At 44.1% G+C, this 26,521-nt stretch overlaps 1 protein-coding gene across 14 annotated transcripts in view; it reads left to right on the top strand.

Annotated features, from left to right (window-relative positions):
* The window catches only part of pcloa (piccolo presynaptic cytomatrix protein a), a 528,901-nt gene that overhangs the window by 5,782 nt on the left and 496,598 nt on the right, over positions 1 to 26,521 (top strand). For all 14 annotated transcript variants that reach the window (XR_007957842.1, XR_007957841.1, XR_007957844.1 and 11 more), the window contains exon 3: positions 16,453 to 17,814. Coding sequence is in view for 11 of the 14 variants with exons in the window: in XM_052034279.1 (XP_051890239.1) it covers positions 16,453 to 17,814 (1,362 nt within the window). In the remaining 3 variants the exon portion in view is untranslated. The remainder of the gene's footprint in view (positions 1 to 16,452; positions 17,815 to 26,521) is intronic.

Here is a 26,521-nt window from a genome sequence, read left to right as displayed (position 1 = left end):
AAGAGAGTTTCGGAAGCATTGAACAATTGCCTCTAGTGTCACTTTAAAGCAAGTTTAATTTGACAACATAGGAAAACCAATCAACTAATCTCATTATTTTGTAATTTGTTTGTGTTCTCCTTTTCCAAGTTGTACACATCGGAATCAGAATTATTATCACTGACATATGACGTGAAATTTGTCGTTTTGCGGCAACAGTACAGTGCAAAGACATAAACATCTATAACTTACAAAATAAGTAGTGCAAATAAAAAAGGAATAACGAGGTAGTGTTCATGGGTTCATGGACCGTTCAGAAATCTGATGGCGGAGGGGAAGAAGTTATTCCTTAATTGCTGAGTGTGGGTCTTTAGGCTCCTGTACCTCCTCCACGATGGTAGTAACGAGAAGAGGGCATGTCCCGGGTGGTGAGGGTCCTTAATGATGTTTGCCGCCTTCTTGAGGCACCGCCTCTTGAAGCTGTCCTGGATGGTGGGGAGGGTTGTGACCGTGATGGAGCTGGCTGACTCCACAACCCTCTGCAGCCTCTTTCGATTCTGCGCATTGGAGCATTTTTATGTAATTCCCAATTATTCAATTACCTTCATGTTGTTCAGAACAGACTAGCATCTTGTGGTAATTTGACCACCCTGAGCCTTATTACTTCCTGAATTATTTCCATTGGCTCCCGTTCTTTCTGCATGTACATGGTCCATATTTATTCTCAAGATTTGTGGAATGTCAGGGACCCCGAGAGCACAGAGGGTACTGTCCACAGCCATACACCGGACTGATCTGGAAATGTACAGATATTCCTTTATTTTCATTGGGTCTAATTCGTGAAACTGCCCAACAACAACATTGAAGATGAAGCATCAACAGAGACCACCCACCCCAAAAAGGTGGATCATTCTCATCAGCCATGCCAGTGATGTTCACATCCCATCAATGAACATTACAACTACAGCTCAAGACAATATTGAGGGCTTACTTTCACTTTTGTCAGCATTAGTTTTTTTGACATTACATTGAACTGATCGATTTTTAACAAGATCACAGTCCAACTTCATAGTAATTCTTTCTTGACATGTGCCTTTCATTAGGTATACACATCTGCTCTAAGTACTGTTTAAAAATAATGTACTGGTTTCCCTTTTGGATTCCCTGGTTCCTACAGGGATTGTGACAAAAATATCAAGAGGCCCAGTTTGGTAGCTCTTCTCTCTGTGGTGACTATTAAAACCCGAAGATGTGGCCTGCAATTTCTCCCCAATGAGAGTCAGTGGATGACATGATATTCCCCATGAAACCACCCAATGACTGGAAGATGACAATGTAATCACCACAATATGTCATACTTTTGATTTCTGTTTTACATTGTGTTTTGAAGACATTTGGCAGGTTGTTTAGTCTGTACAATTCCTTGGATGTCGCTGGTTTCTGGTGAACGATGAGGCAACTTGTGATTCAGCACCGTGGGACATCCCGTGACAAGGTGCAGATTTCTGCATCTGCTTTGTCGTTTCTACCTGAGACACCATTTTGCTGCAGTAATGTGGAAGTGCTCATCCCCAACTAATGACATTATTTTCCACACAAACCCTCTTGAAACAACATGCTTGCTTTCTATTTTCAGCAGAACAGTGGTGATCTGAGGGTTGATGAATGCACAACTGGTTACGGCTGTTGAGCTCTTTAAACACAACTGCTGTCATTGATAACTATTCTACTCTCCTATAATCAGTTAATTATCCAATTAACTGCTCTTTTTGTCCAAAGAGCTTTCACTTCAGCTGCAGTACTCCGTGGAGACAATGTATAAACAGTCAAAACAAAATTCAACTTTAGATCTAATTTCAGACATTTCTATTCACCATATCCTTTCACAAATGTGCTTAAGAATCAGGAAGAAAGTCTTCTACCTCCAATGTTCACTGGAAAAGATACAGTGTCAGGGCAGAGTGTGTTTGATTCAGCAGCTCCCAGGATGCCTACCCCAATACCAGGAGAAGAATCCTTTGACAAGAATTGACAAGATTGATCCATGTACCAATGAACAGATTATCCTTTGCATCTTAAACTGCCTCCTGGTACACACCAGTCTGTGGTTCCCATTTCAGCAGTGTCATTGTTCCGAGCAGGACACTTCTGGTTGCACCTCTCTCAAACTCCCTTCACCCCCGAACAGGGTATCCCAAACGTCTCCCCATCGGTTCCCATGAGATGTTGGACATGGCGGTGGTTTAAAGAGTCGTGAGTTAATTCTTCTGAGTCGGTGTATGGATATGTAGTGCAGATGCCATCCTGGTGTTACGTTGATGTTGTTTGATCAGGAGCCTTCAGTCTAGTCAGGCTAGAAGGCCAAGGATGACCAGAAGAGTCTGTAACCACCGTCATCTTCATTAACCTGTGCTTTGCGATATCATTATTGTTCCAATTATTGCAGTGGATAAATTAGTCAGTAGAATTTGGCACCTGTCATTTCTGGATTAAAATAAATAAATATGGCTGCAAAGGTGTGACCTGCTACATGGGTGGTGGTCAGTCTGCTGCACAGACTGGGGATTGCCACAACTGGAGCCACTTCTCCAGAAGTGTGAGCAGATCCAGGGATTTTTCAAAGGGAGGATGGATGTTACATTCCATCAGCTCAAGAATGAACAGGCAGATGTTCCAGAACAATCTTGTTCCAGACCAATATTTAGAACATAGAAAACCTACAGCACAATTCAGGCCCTTTGGCCCACAAAGCTGTGCCGAACATGTCCCTACCTTAGAAATTACTAGGCTTACCCATAGTCTCTATTTTACTAAGCTCCATGTACCTATCCAAAAGTCTCTTAAAAGACCCTATCGTATCCGCCTCCACCACCGTTGCCGGCAGCCCATTCCTCGCATTCACCACTCTCTGAGTAAAAAACTTACCCCTGACATCTCCTCTATATCTACTCCACAGCACATTAAACCTATGTCCTCTTGAGGCAACCATTTCAGCCCTGGGAAAAAGCCTCTGACTAGCCACACGATCAATGCCTCTCATTATCTTACACACCTCTATCAGGTCCCCCTCATCCTCCAAGGAGAAAAGGCCAAGTTCTCCCAACCTGCTTTCATAAGGCATGCTCCCCAATCCAGGCAGCATCCTTGTAAATCTCCTCTGCACCCTTTCTATGGCTTCCACATCTTGTTGAAGAAACACTGCAGGAAGCAAGGTGCAACCAAACGTGGATATGGTCATGGAGCTATAGAGTAATACAGCATACAAACAGGCCCTTTGGCCCATCATACCCATGCTGAACATCATGCCTAACTATACTAATCCCACTTACCTGCATTAATTACATATCCCTCTCTGCCCTGCTCATTCAAGTATCTGTCCAGATTCCTGAAATGTTGTTACTGTTCCTGCCTCCACCACCTCCTCTGGCAGCTCATTCCAGATACCAACTACTCTCTGCATGAAAAATTTACCCCTCAGATCCCAGGTACCTCCTCCCTCTCAACTTAAACCAATGCCCTCTAGTTTTACAGACACCTACCATGGGAAACGGGCTATCTATCCTATCTATGCCTCTCATAATTTTATATAACTATCACTTCACCTCTCAGCCTCCTTCACTCTGGGAACTCAGACCCAGTCTATCCAATCTTTCTTAATAACTTAAGCCCTCCATTCCAGAACACATCCTTGTGAATCTTTCCTTACCTTCTTGAGTTTAAGCACATCTTTCTGCTAGTGTGGTGACCAGAACGACACACAATACTGCAAGTGTGGCCTAACATTTTGTACAGCTGTAACATGACGTCCCAACTCTCGTACTCAAAGCCTCAGCCAATGAAGCCAAGCGTGCTACACACCACCTTCACCACCCTGTCTACCTGTATTCCCATTTTCAGGGAACTATGTACATGTGGGCACGTAGGACTTGAATTGCTCATGCAATTTGAGTATAAGTTTAAAAAACATTGATTTCTTCTTAAAAAGAGTCAGTAGTCACCATTGTCTAAAACGTACCAGCTAGAAATCGGATTGATTGTGCCTGCTTTTTATGCACAATTCATGGATGAAAGCACTTTAACCCAGGTTAAATTCTGTTTGTGATCATTTGTGGGTGAAATCTTCCCCACTGGGAAACTGGCCCTTACATTTCTGTCCACAGTTCACCTTAGTCCATCTAACATTTTACTGGCATCAGTCACACACCTAATGAGGTCGCTCAGTCTGTACCTTGCCACCATCAGCTGGACCCTCTGGGTGCTATCTGTGATCTTAGTTGAATACTTCCATGATAACTTGAAGCTGCACTTTGAGGCATTTGTTCCCATTGAAAGTGAGACCCAGCTGACATGGAAACCTGACCATGGACTGATCACCATCCAGATCCACCATGCACTGAAATGTTTTCTCCATTTAGAGGCCAAGGTTCTTGTTCCAAGGACACAGAGAACAGTTCAGCACTGGAACAGGCCATTCAGCCCATGGTGTCTGTGCCGCCTCAGTGGTGGCTCTGTTGACAACATTCCATTATTGGAGGCTTCAGAATGGAAATGACTGACCAAGCAGAGTGTGTTGAGACCTAGGGACAAGGCAAAGACACGTCCATCTGAGAAGTAAGAATTCCTACAGGGTCTCCAGAGAGACCACATTCTACCCAGACTTCTCTAATGAATAATGGATTCACAGGCTTCGGCTTTCCAAGTCTATGCCACCAGCGAGATACGTGAGATGCTACAGGAAGACCCTTGGCCACCCACCCATATATGAACTACTCTCTCTGGAGAAGTCAAGGTCACCCTGACTCCATCCTCGGGAAGATCAAACTCGCAGTCATTTTCCACAACCAGCATTTCCCAGAGGAACCATCCCCTGGGACAAGGTCTGCTCCTTCCCTGGCTCGCAACAACAATCACCTTCCTACCGCAGGTACTGAACTCTGCCACGAGAGCCACACAAGCGCCAGAATCTTTCTCTAACATGTGATTCCTCAGTCTGCATCAGTGCAGTGGCATCCAGCAGGTTTACAGACAGTCTTTGCTGCACAGGCTAGCCATGGGCAGCAAACAGCCGGTGCTTGAGAAGGAGCAGCAAACACACCTGGAGCCTGAGGGGCATGGGGGATAGCTGGAGCAAGAGGAGCTCCCTACCTCCTTCCCCCTCCCTCGGCACACTGGACCTTCCCTTTGGCATCTATCTCACTGATGAACAGGCCAGGTTTGTCCTCTTTCCTATTTCCTCTCCCTCCCATGTGGCCACCATGGAGATCCAGCCTTTGGGGGCTCATGTCCCTCAAATTGAGGCACAGAAACTTTGTAGAATCACACTTGGTCCAATCAGGAACTACACCGGCCCCATTTCAAAGCATGTTTCAGGCGCAAGCCATCCTGACAATGCTCTCATTTCTATTTTGGCCAATTTTCTGATTTTATTTGAAGGGATTTTTTTTTTCTCCTATGTGTTTAACATTTCTAATATGCCAATTTATGGCAAACTAATTGTTATGTTATGTTTATATATACAGATTATTCTAGCCCTGGTAATGATTCTGGAAAGGGTATTGAGAAGAGACATTTCAGATCTTTTCACAACTCTAATTTTGAACAATTATGATATGATTTTTATGAAAATCTCTAATGTCAGAATTATGTTCACTCCAGATTGACAGCAAGACAAAAGAATATCCCTGGGACAGCTGCAGGTAGTTCAGTGGATGTGGAGATAATCCCAGTAAAGTGTAAAGCTGCATAGTTGTAACCTGATCTGTTTTTGTTCCAGCCAGCAGTATCAGAAGCTACCGTAATCATGCTGATAGCTATGCCCGTCATTACAGTACTTACAGTAGAAGTGTAAAAGTTATTAAGCCAAGACCAATTTAAACTCATAAAATTACCGAGATGTTTAACAAGGAAGGCAGCGTAAGAACATGTGCAGATGCTGTGATGTAGATTTAAGCACATGAATCCTGCCGCATCAGCTTTGCACTTAAACTAAGCTAATGGGGATGCACATAGTTGATGGTCAGTACAGACTCAGTGGGCTGAAGGGCCTGTTTACATGCTGCATGTCTCTCTGAATCCATGACAACCCAGGGAAGGAAATACCTTATGGGAAGCGATAGTTATACAGGGCACAGGATTATATTGGCCAGGAGGATGGGGAGAACACTTTCACTCATAAGTAGTCCACAGGATGTTTGACATGAATTGGAGAGCATAGTCTGGGTGTCAGGTTAACATCTCCTCAGAAAGGTGGCAGCACTTCTTCTGTACTGGACAGGAGGGTCAACCTGATTGTTGTGCTGAAGCTTTGACTTCTTTGTTGTGGGAAGTACATGACGTTGGTGAGACTCTGTTTGGAATATTGTGTTCAGTTTTGGTCACCCTGCTATAGGAATGATGCTATTAAGCTGGAAAGAGTACAGAGGAGATTTACGAGGATTTGAGGGACTGAGTTATGGAGAGAATTTGTGCAGGATGGGACTTTATTCATTGGAGCGTAGGAGAATGAGGGGTGATCTTATTAAGGTGCATAAAATTATGAAAGGTGTCGACAGGGTGAATGAGCACAGTCCTTTTCCCAGGGCTGGGGAATCAAAAACTAGAGGAAGTAAGTTTAAAGTGAGAGGGGAGAGATTTAATAGGAATCTGAAAGGCAACACTTTCACCCAGAAGGTGGTCAGTATATGGAACGAGCTGCCAGAGGAAGTGGTTGAAGCAGGTACAATAACAAGATTTAAAAGGCACTTGGACAGGTCTATGGATGGGAAAGGTTTAGAGAGATATGGGCCAAACGCAGGCAAATGGGACTGGCTTGGGTGGGAATCTTGTTTGGCATGGACCAGTTGGGCCAAAGGGCCATGTTGGATGGCCCTGTGTAGATTTACTGTGGATTTAACTAATCTGATTGGCAATTCAGAGCCAATTACATTGCAGTGGGCCTAGAGTCACATATGGTAAGAACATGGAATGTGACAGATTTCCTTTGCTACAAGACATAAATGAACCAGATAGTTTTACAACAACCCACTGGCTTCATAATCATTGCTAAGTCCAAGGTTACAAAACTTCTTGAATTTAAATTTCCAGCTGCTACGACAGGTTCAGTTGCCCAAACTTCTGGACAAATGAAGCACAATTCACTGTGCCTCTGGAATAGGATTTGAACCCAGAACCTGGGGAATTCTCTCCCTCAGAGAGCTGTGGAGACAGAGCCACTGAATACATTCAAGATGTGATCGGCAGACATTTTACTACGAGCATGTCAAAGGGTTTGGGGAGAGCGGGAGAATGGTGCTCAGGTGGAGGACTGGATCAGACACGATCTTATCGAATGGTGCTGCAGCTCCTGGGCCCAGTGGCTCCTACTCTCCCTCTCCCTCTCATTTCCCCCCTCCCCCCAACTCCTACTCCCATTCCCCCCCAACCTACTCCCACCCCCACCTCACTACTGTCTTTTGGGTTCAGACACAAAGACATGACTGCTCTACTGGCATCGTTTTGACAGGGAGGTGGGCATATCTCTTTCTCCCTCTGTTCTGTAAAATAGCCAAGGCTCCTCAAAGCTCCTTTGGCCAAAGTGTCCCCTGGGTTTCCTTTTCTTCATTGCACTTGAACATTGAGGCTGGTTGATAGAAAGAGAAGAATTTAGAATTTCTTTGAAACTGATCAACAGAACTCCTGGTGAGCCATGTGTACTGTAATCCTTGTTTTCCAGACACACTAATCTGATTGTCCTTGTTTAGATTTGCTCAGGATTATGCTCCTCCCTCTGAAAAGAGAGACTAACCTGGAGAGAGAATAATTAGAGTCTGCAGCCCTCCATAAACCCCTCTGCTTCTCCACCTTCGAAATGCACCCTGACCTATCTATTTGACCAATCTTCTGGATACTTACCAGAATATCTTTAGTGGCTTGGTGTCAAATTTTTGAAGAGGTGGCCAGAGTGTGTCATTTTAAGGGTTTATATAAATTCAAGGCCTGCTATCTTTTCAAAAAACTCTTTGTCTGAAATGTGTGTTAATTTTTTGTCTATCTAAAGTGATTCTGTTTCATATCGATTATTTAAGGTACAGTGAGAGCATTACATGGCAACCAGGTCCTCTGAGAATATTTCTATGAGGTAACACACAGGGGATGCTCAAATGATGTGCGTCTCTGAAGATGATTCTCACGAATAGTTAATGCATTCTGAAAATATTAAGCGTGCTTTGATTTAGAACCTGATAAATCCATAATTCAAAGCAGCTATAAAGACAACTGGGGAATAATTTGACTCTGTCAAACTATCTGTGCACACAGAAATGACAAGTGAACTTTGTATTTTGTGTTACGTCATCACTCGGCTCTCTGACTTGCACTGTGTCTGAGCCACCATGTGCAGAGGATGGCTGGTGCACAGGTCCTGGTTCTCGGGTTTTCAGGAGTTCTCCATCATTCTGGTGGGGAAGCAATCACTAAAGCTCAGATTTCTCCCCTGAAGGAAGAATTACCATTCTCGGCTCAATTTCGTACCTTCATGAATTTGAGTCTCCAGTTTACATTTTCTGTGAAATTTCACCAAGTGCACATGCTGGCTCAACCTGTTTTCATAAGGCATGCTCCCCAATCCAGGCAACATCCTTGCAAATCTCTTCTGCATCCTTTCTATGGCTTCCACATCCTCCTGTAGTGAGGTGACCAGAACTGAGCACAGTACTCCAAGTGGGGTCTGACTAGAGACCTATGTAGCTGCAACATTACCTCTGTGCTCCTAAATTCAATTCCACGATTGATGAAGGACAATACACCGTATGCCGCCTTCACCACAGAGTCAACCTGTGCAGCTGCTTTGAGCGTCCTATGGACTCGGACCCCAAGATCCCTCTGATCCTCCAAACTACCAAAAGTCTTACTTTTAATACTATATTCTGCCATCATATTTGACCTACCAAAATGAACCACGCTTATCTGGGTTGAACGCTATCTGCCACTTCTCAGTCCAGTTATGCATCTGATCTATGTCCCACTGTAACCTCTGACACTATCCACAACACCTCCCACCTTTGTGTCATCAGCGAACTTACAAACTCATCCCTCCACTTCCTCATCCAGGTCTTTTATAAAATTCACGAAGAGTAAGGGTCCCAGAACAGATCCCTGAGGCACACCACTGGTCACTGACCTCCATACAGAATGTGACCCTTCAACAACCACTCTTTACCTTCTGTGGGCCAGCCAGTTCTGGATCCACACTGCAATGTCCCCTTGGATCCCATGCCTCCTTACTTTCTCAGTAAGCCTCGCATGGGGTACCTTAACAAATGCCTTGCTGAAATCCATATACACTACATCTACTGCTCTCCTTTCATCGATGTGTTTAGTCACATCCTCAAAAAACTCAATCAGGCTCATAAGGCAGGACCTGCCCTTGACAAAGCCATGCTGACTAATCCTAATCATGTTATACCTCCCCAAATGTTCATAAATCCTGCCTCTCAGGATCTTCTCCATCAACTTACCAACCATTGAAGTAAGACTCACTGGTCTATAATTTCCTGGGCTATCTCCACGCCCTTTCTTGAATTAAGGAACAACATCCGTAACCCTCCAATCCTCCGGTACCTCTCCTGTCCCCATTGATGATGCAAACATCATAGCCAGAGGTTCAGCAAACTCCTCCCTCACCTGCCACAGGAGCCTGGGGTACATCTCATCCAGTCCCGGTGACAAGCATTTGTCGATTTACTCTTTAAGATAGTTATGGGAAGCTTTTGCACCTTAATTCCGTTAATCATAGAATTATAGAACAGTACAGCACAATATAGGCCCTTTGGCCCACAATGTTGTGCCGTCCTTTAAACCTCGCCAAAGACTATCTAAGCCCTTCCAGCAACATATCCCTTTATTTAACATTCCTCCATATGCTTATCTAGCAAACTCTTGAATTTGACCAATGTACCTGCCTCCACCGCCACCCCAGGCAGTGCATTCCATGCCCCAACCACTCTATGGCTAAAAAACCTTCCTCTGATATCTTCATTGAACTTCCCACCCATTACTTTAAAACCATGCCGTCTTGTATTGAGCATTGGTGCCCTGGGAAAGAGGCGCTGGCTGTCTACTCTATCTATTCCTCTTAATATTTTGTATACCTCTATCATGTCTCCTCTCATCCTCCTCCTCTCCAAAGAGTAAAGCCCGAGCTCCCTTTGTCTCTCCTCATAATGCATACTCTCTAAACCAGGCAGCATCCTGGTAAATCTCCTCTGTACCCTTTCCAACACTTCCACATCCTTCCTATAATGAAGCGACCAGAACTGGACACAGTACTCTAAGTGTGGTCTAACCAGAGTTTTGTAGAGCTGCATCAATACCTCGCAGCTCTTCAACTCGATCCCTCTACTTATGAAAGCTAACATCCCATAAGCTTTCTTAACTACCCTATCCACCTGTGAGGCAACTTTCAGTGATCTGTGGATATGGACCCCCAGATCCCTCTGCTCCTCCACACTACCCAGAATCCTGCCATTAACTTTGTACTCTGCCTTGGAGTTTGTCCTTCCAAAGAGTACCACCTCACACTTCTCTGGACTGAGCTCCATCTGCCACTTGTCAGCCCAGCTTTGCATCCTATCAATGTCCCTCTGCAATCTTCGACAATCCTCTACACTATCCACAACATGACCAACCTTTGTGTTGTCTGCAAACTTGCCAACCCCCCTTTCTACCCCCTCATCCAAGTTATTACTAAAAACCGTGAAAAGCAGAAGTCCCAGGACTGATGCTTGTGGGACACTGTTAGTCACAGCGCTCCAAGCTGAATGTACTCCCTCCACCACAACCCTCTGCTTTCTACAGGCAAGCCAATTCTGAATCGACATGGCCAAACTACCCTGGATCCCATGCCCTCTGACCTTCTGAAGAAGCCTACCATGTGGAACCTTGTCAAATGCCTTACTAAAATCCATGTAGACCAGATCTACTGCACTACCCTCATCAATCTGTCTGGTCACCACCTCAAAGAACCCTATCAGGCTTGTGAGATATGATCCGCCCTTCACAAAGCAATGCTGGCTGTCCCTGATCAGACCATGATTCACTAAATGCTTATAGATCCTATCTCTAAGAATCCTTTCCAACAGCTTGCCCACCACAGACGTAAGGCTCACTGGTCTATAATTCCCTGGACTATCCCTACTACCTTTTTTGAATAAGGGGACAACATTTGCCACCCTCCAATCCTCTGGTACCATTCCCGTGGACAACGAGGACTCAAACATTTATTTAGTTTTCTAAATAAATTTTTGACATCAGGACGGATTCCTGATGCAGTATGTTGACAGGCCGACTAGAGGGGATGCCATATTAGATCTAGTTTTAGGTAATGAACCGGGTCAGGTTACAGATCTACTGGTGGGTGAGCATTTGGGGGACAGTGACCATTGTTCCATAACCTTTAGAATTGTCATGGACAGGGATAGGAGCAAAGAGGACGGGAAGATATTTAATTGGGGGAAGTCGAATTATGAGGCTATAAGGCGAGAAATTGGGAGTGTAAATTGGGGTGACATTTTTGAAGGGAAATATACTATGGAGATGTGGTCGATGTTCAGGGATCTCTTGCAGGATGTTAGGGATAAATTTGTCCCGGTGAGGCAGAGAAGGAATGGCAGGGTGAAGGAACCATGGGTGACAAGAGAGGTGGAACAACTAGTTAGGAAGAAGAGGGCAGCATACATAAGGTATAAGCAGCAAGGATTGGACAAGGCTCGTGAGGAATATAGAGTAGCAAGGAAGGAGCTTAAGAAAGGGCTGAGGAGAGCGAGAAGGGGACATGAAAAGGCTTTGGCGAGTAAGGTTAAGGAGAATCCCAAAGCTTTTTTCTCGTACTTACAGAGCAGACGGATGGCTAGGGTAAAGGTAGGTCCAATTAAAGACAAAGGTGGAAGGATGTGCCTGGAAGCTGTGGAAATGGGCGAGGTTCTCAATGAATACTTCTCTTCAGTATTTACCAAGGAGGGGGGTCTTGATGACGCTGAGAACAGGGTAGGTGAGGGTAATGTTCTAGAGTATGTAGATATTAAGAGAGAGGATGTGTTGGAGCTGTTAGAAAATATTAGGACAGATAAGTCTCCAGGGCCTGACAGAATATTCCCCAGGCTGCTTCATGAGGCGAGGGAGGAGATTGCTGATCCGTTGGTTAGGATCTTTGAGTCCTCATTGACAAAGGGGATAGTACCAGAGGATTGGAGGGTGGCGAATGTTGTCCCCTTATTCAAGAAAGGTAGTAGGGATAGTCCAGGGAATTACAGACCAGTGAGCCTTACATCTGTGGTGGGTAAGCTGTTGGAAAGGATTCTAAGAGATAGGATCTATGAGCATTTGGAGAACCATGGACTGATTAGGGACAGCCAGCATGACTTTGTGAAGGGAAAATCTTGCCTCACAATCCTGATAGGGTTCTTTGAGGAGGTGACCAGGAAGATTGATGAGGGTAGTGCAGTGGATGTGGTCTACATGGATTTTAGTAAGGTGTTTGACAAGATTCTGCATGGAAGGCTTCTTCAGAAGGTCAGAGGCCAAGGGATCCAGGGAAGCTTGGCCATGTGGATTCAAAATTGGCTTGCCTGTAGAAAGCAGAGGGTTGTGGTGGAGGGAGTGCATTTGGATTAAAGGGCTGTTACTAGTGGTGTCCCGCAGGATCAGTTCTGGGACCTCTACTTTTTGTGGTATTTATTAACGACTTAGATGAGTGGGTGGAAGGGTGGGTTAGCAAGTTTGCAGATGACACAAAGATTGGTGGTGTTGTGGATAGTGTGGAGGGCTGTCAAAGCTTACAGAGGGATATTGATAGGATGCAGAGCTGGGCTGACAAGTAGCAGATGGAGTTCAATCCAGAGGAGTGTGAGGTGGTACACTTTGGAAGGACAAACTCCAAGGTGGAGTACAAGGTAAATGGCAGGATTCTGGGCAGTGTAGAGGAGCAGAGGGATCTGGGGGTTCATATCCACATCTCACTGCAAGTTGCCTTGCAGGTGGATAGGGTAGTTAAGAAAGCTTATGGGATGTTAGCTTTCATAAGTCGGGGGATCGAGTTTAAGAGCCACGAAGTGATGATGCAGCTTTACAAAACTCTGGTTAGGCCACACTTGGAGTACTGTGTCCAGTTCTGGTCACCTCATTATAGGAAGGATGTGGAGGTGTTGGAAAGGGTGCAGAGGAGATTTACCAGAATGCTGCCTGGATTAGAGAGTATGCATTATGAGGAGAGAATAAGGGAGCTAGGGCAGTTCTCATTGGAGAGAAGGAGGATGAGAGGAGACATGATAGAGGTATACAAGATATTGAGAGGAATAGATAGTGGACGGCCAGCGCCTCTTTCCCAGGGTGCCAATGCTCAAAACAAGAGGACGTGGCTTTAAGGTATTGGGTGGGTAGTTCAAGGGTTATGTCAGAGGGAGGTTTTTCACCCAGAGAGTGGTTGGTGCATGCAATGCGCTGCCTGGGGTGGTGGTGGAGGCTGATACATTGGACAAGTTCAAGAGATTGTTAGATAAGCATATGGAGGAATTTAAGATAGAGGGATATGTGGGAGGAAGGGGTTAGATAGTCTTAGGTGTGGTTTGAAGGTCGGCACAACATTGTGGGCCGAAGGGCCTGTATTGTGCTGTATTGTTCTGTGGTTCTATGGTTTACTTGGCTATTTTACAACTGCTCCCACAGCACATCCTGGATCTGATTCTAATGTGACATCGGCTGATGATGGAGCTTGATGACAGCTCTCACTCTGGTGCCCAAGTAATGACAGTTCAGTCATTCCCACTGATTCCCAGAACACACAGTGTCTACAGTATTCAGTGAATGTAGAACAGATGGAGAATTTGTCAAACATCATCCTTCTTTTGAAGTCAATTAGGAATCGGCAATAATATGAAATATGAAGGAGGCAGTTCAGCCCATTGTGTCCATGTCAACCCTTTGAAACTCTCCAATTGGCACAACTCCACCCTGTCCCTGAGCTCTGAAGATTTCTATTTTTCTGCAATTTATCCAATTTCCTTTTGAAGGTGGCTGTTCTATCCTGTTCATCAGTGAATTCCAGCCTGTGATCAGTTGCTTCATTCTAACAAGTCTCCTTATTACCCTGCGGATTTTTAGTCATTATCTAAAATCAGGAGCCTGAAGGGTGAACTATAGAGGTCTGCAAAATTATGAAGGGCATAGATTGGGTAGATATCTTTTTCCCAAGGTGGGATAAAACTAGAGGGCACAGGTTAAAGGGGAGAAATTGGGTGGTGATCTGAGGGGTGAGATTTTGATACCAAGGGTGGTGAATATTTGGAACAAGCTGCCAGAGGAGGTGGTGGAGGAGGCAGATACTATTACAAATATAAAAAGCATTTAGACAGGTACCTGGATTTGGATACATGTGAGCAAATGGAATCAGCATAGCTAGACATCATGGTCAGTGTGGACCATGTGGGCTGAAGGGCCTGTTCCTGTGCTGTATGATTCTGTGATCTTACAGCTGGCTTGTTCGTCTCTCTGACCAGCTGGTCAGCATCCTGGTGAGTCTCCCCTGTACCTTCTGCAGGGCTTTGCTGATCTTCTGGCCTGACCTACAAAGGCTTATTGTCTAATGTCTTTGTTTCTGTATCAATAAAACAAAGGATTCAAATGCTTGTTAACAGCTTCTCAACTTCTCCAGTCACCCTCTCATGCCTGTGAAGCACTTTGAACCCATGCCCTCTTTAAACTTGTATATTTAACTTCTGTTTTGTCTGTCCCTGTTTTTCATTGGATTCTCAGGTCTAGTTCACATGACTCATGTCAGCACAGTCACCGTGCCTTCCGTGCAACGGACTTCCATATTTCCCAGTTTTGTGTCAACTGCAAACTTAGAAATGATGCTTTGTAGCTCAAGCCCTGATCATTGATACATATCAAAAAGAATAGTGATCCTGGGGAACAGCTCAAAAACTCCCCACCCCCACCCATCTGAAAACAACCGTGCTGCTGGGTTCTCTGCTTTCAGTCTCCTAGGAACTTCTTATATGTGGTGTAACTGCCTCTTCAATCTTGTTTTACTAACTATTTCTCAATAATCCCAATGCACATCGTCTACCGCACCACCTATATCGACCTTCTGTACTTCATTGAGAAAATTCAATCAAGCAACTAATATCCATTAGTTCTAGATAGGATTCGTGGATACTGAATGTAACAAGCCATTAAAGAGCCATTGAAATATAAAGTACAAGCAAATCAAACCCATGTTGTGTCTACAATATAATTCCAAAAGTTTTCCTGTGTTTTATAAAGATCCATGGTGGTGATGGAAGAACTGATGTAGAATTGCAAATGGTGCTCATATCAATAGTGCAGTATTGTGTACAGTTTTAGTCACCCTGTTATAGGAAAGATGTTATTAAACTTGAAAGAGTGCAGAAAAGATTTACCAGGATGTGACCTGGATTTGAAGAAAATGAGAAATACGATGATGCTGGAGGAACTCAGCAGGCCAGGCAGCATCCATGGAGGAAAGCAGGCGGTCAACGTTTCAGGTCAGGACCCTTCTTCAGTCCTGCTTTTTCCCATGGATGCTGCCTGGCTTGCTGACTTCTTCCATCACCATCATGTTTTTCATCTAGATGCCGTCATCTGCAGTCCTTTGTTTCCCTATTGTTACCTGGACTTGGGGGCCTGAGTTACAAGGAGAGGTTGCGTAGACTAGGACTTTATTCCCTGGAACGTAGGAGATTGAGGGGTGACCTGATAGAGGTGTATAAGATCATGAAGGGCATAGACAGGGTGAAAGCACATAGTCTTTTTCCCAGGGAGGGGGAGCTAAAAACAAGAGGGCTTAGGTTTAAGATCAGAGGCGAGAGATTTAAAAGGGACATCAGGGACAGCTTCTTCACACAGAGGGTGGTGAATGTTTGGAATGAGCTGCCAGAAACAGTAGCTGAGGCAGGCACATTAGCGACATTTAAAAGCCGTCTGGATAAGTACATGGAAAGGAGAGGTTTAGAGGGTTATGGGCCAAACACGGGCAGGTGGGACTAGCTCACTGGGCAACACAGTCTGTGTGATTCCATCCTTGAAACATTATTGCCACAGAGACAGTCTAATAAAGTCACTAGTTGCTATCACAGCAGGGAAGTTTTGTTACAATTTCATGTAATCTTCCATTTTTCCATGTTCTGTTTGTTAAGTTTATCTCTTTGAAGAAGAACATTTGGATACTTAAGATCATTTAGATGAGGCAAAGGCATCCAGTGTAGACCAATAAAATCAGGTGGTAATGTTTGATGCAATTGTAATGAATAAATACAGCTGATTCCATTGATGTGATTAATGAGTGTGTTACTAAAACTCAGATTTTGACGTTTGCTAGTTTTAAAAGTTAACTATTAACTAATTTCAGTAGATGCAGCTTGGTCAGATAGTGAACACCTGGTGGTACTTAACTCATATTTTTATGTATATTATTCACAGGTCAAAGAATGGCTGTGCTTGAACTGTCAGATGCAAAGAGCCCTTGGTATGGACGTGACCTCAGCCCCTGGCTCCAAACCACAGCCCCTGCAGTCAAAGCAGGGAACTCCTGCCTCAGCCCCACAAGCGGCCAAACAGGGGCCAGCTCAGCAGACAACACAGAAAGAGCCCACTCAGAGACTTGAACAAGCTAAGCCATTGTCACAAGCTGGACCAAGGAAGCAGCCATTGCTCACCAAGCAGAAATCAATGGCTGCATCCCCACCACAGAAGCCCAAACAACCATCCCATGGGCCACCAGAGCAACAACCACTTCAGCAAACGGTCCAGAAACCAAAACCAGTTAAAGCTTCACCACAGGTTGTTTCCACCACTCAGACACCAGAAAGACAACAACCTTCACCAGGTGCCCAGCAGAAAGATTCCAAACAGACTAAAAAAATGGACCAAACAGCAACTCAACAACCTGCAGAGAAACAGAAAGATTCTGATCCTAGAATGCAGCCACAACAGTTGAAAATGAAGGGGGTTTCTGCTCCAGAGCCAGAGGTTGTCCAAAAAGAGCATGTGGTTGAAGCAAGCCAATCAACACAGGCACAGAAGCCAACACCAGTGGTCAAAGCTCCCCAGGAAAAGCAGATTGCTGGGGTTGCTCATCCCCTCAAGCAGCCTGCTTTGAAAGTGGAATCAAAAACCATTCATCCAAAAGAAGAGACTGGAAAACCAAGTCAGAGGCTGCCAGCTGCAAAGCCACTGTCTTCACAAATTCCTCCAGAGAGTCAAAGAGTTCAGAAGCCTCCAGAACAGTCACGGCGTTTCAGCCTAAACTTGGGGGGTTCTACCCAACCCCCACAGTTTCAGCCAACAACTCCTCAAGAAAGTGTTACTGGAAAGCTCTTTGGTTTCGGGGCTTCGCTCTTCAGCCAAGCCTCTACTTTAATATCAACAACACCGCAGCAACAGGACCAACACAAGCTGGGTCCCAAGCAGCATCCTGCACAGCCAACCCCTGCTGCAAGTGGCATGTCTCAGAAAAGTTTTAAACCAGACACCGGTAAAAGAGAAATAAAAGCTCAAGCAGCAGAAAAATTAGAGCAGAAGGCAACTGTGACAGCTCAAGGCACGAAGGAGACTGGACCTGCTCAGAAGGTTGCAGCAGTAAAACAAACAGCTGAAGTACTTGCCAAGGGACCCAAGCCAATGGAGCCTAAAATGGGTGCTCCATCTGAGACCACATGCCCTCTTTGTAAAACTGATCTGAACATTGGTTCCAACGCTGCTCCCAACTACAATACATGTACAGAATGCAAGACTGTTGTGTGCAACCTCTGTGGATTTAACCCAATGCCACATCTAACAGAGGTAAGAAATAATTGCAATTTTTAACATTATTTGTTGTTGTTTTCAAGTAAGAAACTGCAGATTGGCAGTATTTTTCATCTTTGAGCAATTCATTACAAATGTTGTGAAGACCTTTCTTATAGTAAGTGGCTTTAAAGCCACGGTCAACCTTGGTACCATTTCCTCCTACACAGATTTACAGGAGAAAGGAACCTTTAAACACACAAAATGTTTTTCCCAGCTAGTCATGTTTGCTGTCCAACGCATTGCAGCTGATTGCATCGAAGCAGGTGGAATCCATGGTAGGATTTCACTCTCATTAAAGCAGGCAATTGTGTCCCTGAGATAACACAAATTGCTAATTTAAGGATAGCCACAGTATAATGAAGGAAATTACTGATGTTGACAGCAGTTCACTTTGAACCTCCAGCTATTTATAGATCCCCAGTAACATGCACTGAAAATATGTGGTGAGTAGATCATACACGTAATCCATATTTGTTGTATTTTGAAGTAATTATTCTTGGTTTTATTGGTGTGAGAAATGTTATGATTAGAAGGCTTCTGAACAAAAATGTTTACAAGTATTGAATGAAGTGTGTGTTTATTCTCATCCATACCTTGCATTAAACTCTCTACCTCATGATTTAAATCCATTAAAATCTCAAAGTATTTGAAACTTTTGTGCTTTAAAATACTTGAAGTGATGAATCATTATTGATGAAGTATTTATTATGAATATTTATTTTTGTATATGATCTGTGACTTAATGAAACACCTGCTGTAACGAGGTCAAGCTAAAGCTGATTTATGCTGACATTGACCAGCTGATAGTTTGCAATGCTGCCATCTGTTTGCATCTTGTATTAAAGGTTTATCATTTTTTGTTATGTAGACAAATCTCACAGTGATGATTAAAAATCATTTGTCAGTTCCCAGTAATTCAATAGCACATTCGTAATGACCAGAGATCTGCATTAGCTGATCAATGGAACACATGCCCTGTGAAAATCAGAGTGTGCTTTCAGAGATGTTCATGTAACAAATTGCAACTTCATGTTTTTAAAGAATTGTAAAGAAAACTGTTCATTCTTGATCTTAATCATGTAATCTGATATGTGGTATGAGAGACCGAACAGAGTGAGTTTAACCCCTTGGGTGGAAGGAGTTCCACTTCGGTTCGAACACTTACAAAGCAGCAGTGTCCTGCACTTGGGTGGCAAGTTCAGTTTCTGGTGGCAGTACTCCCAACATGGAGAAAACTATCTGAAATTTTGGAAGGAATCTTGTTTCTCTGTATTCAAGGAGCAGTATGGTCTGTTGATGACTGTTGTCCTGTCTACCTCTCCAAGCCATCAGTACTGCTTTCCCCCAGAATCTGCAGAAAGGTATTTAACAGGGAAGTCTTCAGTTCATCTCATTCACTCAAAGCTATCAATGGAACTGAGATGTTTTAATGAAATATAGGTTTGTTAAAATCCACATAAAAGTAACCATGCGATGGTTCTCTGTCTGCTGAGAATCCTCTTATCACACACCAGTCTGTCAACTGAGTACAGGAACACAGGAAACGCCCTGTGCTACCTGACTCCACACCCTGCGCCTTCTCTACCACCCGTTCCACTTGTGTCGTCACTGTCAGGGAGCTATGATTTTGCATCCCAAGATCCCTCTGTACATTGATGACAACTGTGACAAAGCCAGTTAACTAGCGACAACTGACAAAGCCATAGACCAAGTGGGAATAACCGAACTGCCTCCATTATTCACCACTCCAGCCATACACGGCTTAGTGGCCTCTTTCTGTGCAGTAAATTTGCACTGTGTAATGAATTGACCTGTACAATCGGTGTGTAAGACAAGCTTTTCACTGTACCTTGGTACAAGTGACAATAATATGCCAATACCAAATTTCTGAAGTTCTGTGTGGCGTGACCAAGAGCACATTTTCTCATCTCTAGGCCTTCCCCACCCACCCCCCCCCCCCTGCCCCCCCCCCCGAGTTAAGTTGTTGAAATCCTCATCCATGCCTTTGCTATCTCTATTCACAATTATCCCAACACATTCCTGCTTTTCATAAACAGGATCTTATCCAAGGTTACTGCCAGTATTGTAACACAGAGCTCGCCCCACCAGGCTCACAGACCTGTGCCAGCTCCTAGTTGAGAAATGCTTTGTTTTTAAAACTCTCATCCTTGTTTTGAAGTCACCTCTCTATCTCTGTAATCTTCCCCAGCCCAATAATCTTCTGTCACATATTCAGTCCTCTAATTCTGGCCTCTGATCCATGAATTGAATCGCTCCACTGTTGGTGACCATGCCAATCTTCCTTCCCTTCTGCACCAATCCCAACATTCCTTAAAAAAAAATTTCTTTAACCAAGCCCAGTACCTCCAGAGAGGTTTTGTTTGAGTTTGTTCCTGTGATATTTTTATAACCATTAGTACACCATGGAGTATCTTAGAGCAATGATTTCAATGATTTGTTGATATTCTGCTTGTTTATAATTCCACACCCAGTCACTAGATAGGCTCTGGTGTGAACCTCTGAGCAGCCTGACGAGTATAATTGGCAAGTCAATGGTGAATGACTGATGAACATAGAACAGTACAGCACAGTATGGGCCCTTTGGCCCATGATGTTGTGCCTACTTCTTGATCAATCTAACCCTTCCCTCCCACACAGCCCACAACCTTCATTTTTCTTACATCCATGTGCCTATCTAAGGTTCTTTTAAATGTCCCGATTGTATCAGCCTCCATCACCACCCCCGGCAGTACATTCCAGGCACCCATCACTCTGTGTATATTTAAAAAAAAAGCCTCTGACTTCTTCCCTGAACATTCTTAGAGGAAGAACCTTAAATGGATGTCCTCAGGCATTGGGCATTGCCGCCCTGGGGAAAAGGTGCTGGCTCTCCATTCTATCTATGCACCTCATAATCTTATACATAATCAAGTTGTCTCTCATCCTGCATCACTCCAAAGAGAAAAGCCCAAGCTCGCTCAACCTTTCCTCATAAGACATCTTCTCTAATCCAGGCAGCATCCTGGTAAATCTCCTCTGGACCCTCTCTAAAGCTTCCACATCCTTCCTATAATGAGGCGACCAGAGCTGAACACAATACTCTGTGTGGTCTAACCCGAATTTTATAGAGCTGCAGGATTACATCCAGCTCTTGAACTAAATCACCTAATTAATGAAGGCCAGCACACCATATGCCTTCTTAACCACCCTATCAGCTTACGCAGCAACCTTGAGGGACCGATGGACTTGGACCCGAAGATTCCTCTGTTCCTCCACATGATTAAGAATCCTGCCATTAACCTTGTACTCAGCCTTCATGTTCATTCTTCCAAAGTGTATCACATCACACTTTTCCGGATTGAACTCCATCTGCCACTTCTCTGCCCAACTCTGTATCCAGTCTATATCCCATTTTAACCTACAACAACCTACACCATCCACAACACCTCCAACCTTTGTGTCATCTGCAAAATTACTAACCATCCCTTCACTTCCTCATCCAAGTCATTTATAAAAGTCGCAAAGAGCAGGGGTTCCAGAACAGATCCCTGCGGAACACCACTGGTCACCGACATCCAAGCCGAATACTCTCCATCTACTACCACACTCTGCCTTCTATAGGTGAGCCAATCCTGAATCCACGCAGCCAAGTCTCCATGGATCCCATGCCTCATGACTTTCTGGATGAGCCCACCATGGAGAACCTTGTCAAACACCTTACTAAAGTCCATAATCACCACATCCACCGCTCGACCTTCATCAATCTGTTTTGTCACCTCCTTGAAAAACTTAATTAGGCTCGTGAGGCACGACCTGCCCTCACAAAGCCATGTTGACTATCCCCAATATAATTTTCATGTAATAATAATATGACTATGCTTCTCCAAATACTTATAAATCCTGTCCCTAAGAATCCTCTCCAATAGTTTGCCCACCACTGATGTGGCACTTACTGGTCAAGAATTCCCAGGATTATCGCTATTACCTTTCTTGAACAAGGGAACAACATTTGCCATCCTCCAGTCCTCTGGTACCACTCCTGTGGCCAGGGAGGATGCAAAGATCATCATCAATGCTCGAGCAATCTCTTCCCTCACTTCCCATAGTAACCTGGGTATATCCTGTCCGGCCCTAGGGACTTATCTACGGTATCCTAATGTTTCTCAGAAGCTCCAACACTGCCTCTTTCTTAACCTCAATGTGCTCCAGCACAGTAGCCTTTTCTATGCCGACCTCACATTCATCAAAGTCCCTCTCCCTAGTGAACCCTCAAGCAAAGTATTTATTAAGGACCTCCTCTGCCTCCTGGCACGTTTCCCCCTTTTTCCCTGATCGGTCCTACCCTCACTCTAGTCATCCTCCTATTCTTCACATACATGTAGAATGCCTTGGGGTTTTCCTTAATCCTACTTTCCTTAATCCAAGGCCTTCTCATGTTCCCTTCTAGCTCTCCTAAGTCCCTTCTTAAGCTCTTTCCTGGCTACCTTATAATTCTCATGAGCCCTGTGTGATTTTTGCCTCGTACTCTTCAGTATGCTTCCTTTTAACTCTTGGCTAAATGTTTTGCCTCTCTTGTCAACCATGATTCCTTTATGAATGTTGAATGGTGTTGATAGAACAGTTGAAAACATTGCATCAAACAAGACGAATGAGAAATACCATGTGCTTTTTCAACATCAAACAGTGAGGTTGGGAATGAATGCCGAGGTTTGATTATTTCAGTTATGTTTTGTGTTATTGACATTCCTTCCGTGAGCCTTTGAGAGGTGAAAATTGAAGAGCATTGGCAGCCAGATCAAATCGATATTTCATCAGGATGTAAAATGTATCAAACCCTATAATGTTCCGCAGGTCGTGTATTACACGTGGATCTATAACTTTCGAGATTGCCCCAGTGTTCATAAGCACATTTCTGATTGAATTTTTCAGGATGATGGTATGTTTTAGGTTCCTACCTTTCATCAATTATTTAGAGAATTCCTGGGAAGAATTTTTTTCCTTGTTTTATGGGAGGAATGGGTAGATGATTCCCTGTCACTGCAGTGAAAGGCAGGCATGTTCTGACTGCTGCAGGGCTGGGTCCAACATACCCAGTACCTCACTCCTGAGTTATGGGTGCAGCTTCATGTCTGATTGGTCTACAACGTGTTCGCAAACAAACTTGTATTAACAACTCCTGTTGTTCGGGGATGATAGGATGAAGAAAATATCTTTGATAGTGGGGCCAGGATAAGCTGTAATTGGATCTATGTGGTGAAATGCAGGTCAGAGGTGTAGGAACTGACCAGCAGATCGGGCAGTGTCAGTGCAGAGAGACAAACTGAGCTTCTTTTGCATTGTCCAATCCATCCTTCCCCAAATCTCTTTGCATTCTCAAAACTAACGTTTTCTCTTTTTTCCATTTCTGACAAAGGTTCTTTAACCTGAAACATTAAGTTTGTTTTCCACAGACGCTGCCTCACCAGCTAAATGTTTCCAGCATTTTCTGTTTTTATTCCAGGTTTCCAACATCTACAGTTTTTTGATCTTCTTTATCTGAGTGGAAGTTTGTGGTGATCAATATTTCATCAGAATATATGTCCCTCCTCAAAACACCTTTCAAAATTAAAGGGCATGTAACCCAGATTGTTTAAGACTATAGAGGCCCGGGTGGTAGGAACTTTAACATATTATATAACCTGTGTTTATGTCAGCACATTGCTTACATGTTGCTGTATTTTTTTTAGTTCTATCCAGTCCCTAGAAGCTGCAATGTGGCAGCAGTACAGTGCAAAGGCCTAAAATTACTATAAATTACAAAATTAAACAAATAGTGCAAAAGAAAAGGAACAATGAGGTGGTGTTCATGGGTTCATGGATCGTTCACAAATCTGATGGCGGAGGGGAAGAAGCTGTTCCTGAATCGTTGAGTGTGGGTCTTCAGGCTCCTGCACCTTCTCCCCGATGGTAGTAACTAGAAGAGGGCATGTCCCAGGTGGTGAGGGTCCTTAATGATGGATGCCGCATTCTTGAGGCAGCACCTCTTGAAGATGTCCTCGATGGTGGGGAGGGTTGTGCCCATGATGGAGCTGGCTGAATCTACAACCCTCTGCAGCCTCTTGTGATCCTGTGCATTGGAGCCTCCGTACCAGGCTGTGATGCAACCAGTCAAGGTGGTCTCCTCCATATGTCTATAGAAATTTGCAAGAGTCTTTGGTGACATGCCAAATCTCCCCAAACTACTAATGAAGTAGAGCCACAATGAAGAAGTAACTTTCTTCGTGATTGCATCAATGTGTTAGGCCCAGGACAGATCCTCTGAGATGTTGGTGCCCAGGAACCTGAAGCTGCTCACCCTGTCCACCGCTGACCCCTCAATGAGGACTGGTGTGTGTTCTTCTGTCTTCCCCTTCCCAAAGTCCACAATCAGTTCCTTGCTCTTGCTGACATTGAGTGTGAGGTTGTTGTTGTGACACCACTCAACTGGCCAATCTACCTCACTCCCGTACACCTCCTCATCGGCATCTGAGATTCTACCAATAACAGTGGTGACATCGGCAAATTTATAGATGGTGTTTGAGTTGTGCTTAACTGCACAGTCATGAGTATAGAGAGAGCAGAGCAGTGGGTGAAGCACGCATCCTTGAGGTGTGACTGTGTCGATTGTCAGCAAGGAGGAGATGTTACTACTGATCCGCACTGGCTGCGGTCTCCTGATAAGGAATTCGAGGATCCATTTGCAGAGGGAGGTACAGAGGCCCAGGTTTCGAAGCTTGGTGATTAGTACTGAGGGGATGATGGTGTTGAATGCTGAACTGTAATCAATAAACAGCAGCCTGATGTATATTTTGCAGTTGTTTAGGTGCTCCAAAACAGAGTGAAGAGCTAGTGAGATTGTGTCTGCTGTAGACCTGTTGTAGCAGTAGGCAAATTGCAGCAGGTCCAGGTCCTTGTTCAGGCAAGAGTTAATTCTAGACATAACTAACCTCTTGAAACACTTCATCACAGTAGATGTGAATGTTACTGGGCAATAGATGTTGAGGCAGCTCACCCTGCTCTTCTTGGGCACTGGTATGATTGATGCCCTTTTGAAGCAGGTGGGAACCTCCAAATGCAGCACCCTGTTGAAGGATATTCTGACGTCGGCCTCCAAGACAAAGATCACAGGGTCACCGGATGCTGTGGGGGTTCGCACAGGTGTAGTGTTATTCTCCTTTTCAAAGCGTGCTTAAAAGGTGTTAAGCTTGCCAGGAAAGTCAAAGCTTGCCAGGAAAACGTGTGGTTGCTAAGGGGGTTAGCTGTTAGGACATTATTTTCACCCTTGGCATCCATGATCACTTCCTGTTCTGTATTGGATCATTTGTAATTAAATTGGAAAACTTTCACATCTTTGTTTCAAGTAGGAATCAGAAATTGTTTCCCTTGGAACACATATTTCCGTTCCTGGTGTAAAACCAGCAGTAGAAAACCAACAAGGTGCAGTATCTGATAATGCCCCACTGCTGGGAAAAGTTACTGTTTTAGTCCTGCAAAGATGTCTTCAGAGTTTTCAGTAGGTTTTATTGAATTTGGCACATCAATGAAAATAACACAAAATATTAAATATACTCAAAATTAGTCATGAAAAGCATTGTCACAATGTTTCCTGTTTAAAAGGGGAATGATTGAAATTTGGGGACCTTTGGGAAATGATGTCACGTGTTCAATACAGACGAATCACCTTTGGAATCCTTCACTGGACAAAATGATGCTGGGAAGTTCCAGGATAATTTCCAGGAATCTTTCTGCATTGACTGGGTGACCCTGAAGATACATCACTGGCAAGGTGCAGCTTGTGTTCTGTCCCCACCTGTTGTATTCCACACCTCACTGGCGTGGCACAGTGCAGACCCTGGGTGAAGAAATTAATTTGATTTTTTTGAAATACATGAATTAAAAGAAACATTTGATGGAGTGCTTTTGTTGAATTATGACTTGCCAAATGGGCTATTAAATGAGGTAAGTGTTTGACAACTTAGCTCTTGCTCCCTGGACACTGATATCATGGGTGTTTCTTCTTTGTTTGCATTATGGTTTGATTCCAACTGTCAGCTGAAGACAGATCTGAAACATTTGTGATGCTAAATCTGATGTGGGAGCCATACACAAGTTAATTTTTTAAGATACGCACAAGTATCCAATTGAAATAAATGTTGGACTTGATCTTTGCCAGAAGGCAATTCAGGTTGGAAATTAAAGACTGACTTGGAGACAGTCCAGCTGATGTCCAAGACCCACACTCTCTCCTCCTTCATGACTTCCCCTCAACTCCACTCTCATCCTTCTACCAGACAGAAAACAGAGAGGAATTAACAAAGCTTTCTTGGTTTTTCTGTGGAGGGTAGTGGACAGTCAACATTTTGGGTCAAGACCCTTCACCTGGACTTTGTGCTGAAGGCAGTCAATGACAGAACCTCCATATCCCACCTCTGGACAAAAAATTCCAAGGATTCACCACCTTTGGCCTGAAGGGATTTCTCCTCATTTCCATTCTAAATGTCCTCCTGTGTATTTTGAGCCTGTGACCCTTGGTTCTAGATCTAAAGCTGGGGAAACATCTCCCCATATTTACTCCATTGAGACCTCTAAGACTTCTATATATTTTAATGAAGTCATCTCTCATTGTATAAATCTAGAGAATGTAGGCCTTGCCTCTTCATTCTGTCCTTGTGACAAACCTGCC

Source organism: Pristis pectinata, chromosome 19, assembly GCF_009764475.1.
Source record: "Pristis pectinata isolate sPriPec2 chromosome 19, sPriPec2.1.pri, whole genome shotgun sequence".
NCBI lineage: Eukaryota > Metazoa > Chordata > Chondrichthyes > Rhinopristiformes > Pristidae > Pristis > Pristis pectinata.
The sequence above is the reverse complement of the archived record's forward strand: the minus strand, read 5'-3'. Positions and strand labels throughout refer to the sequence as shown.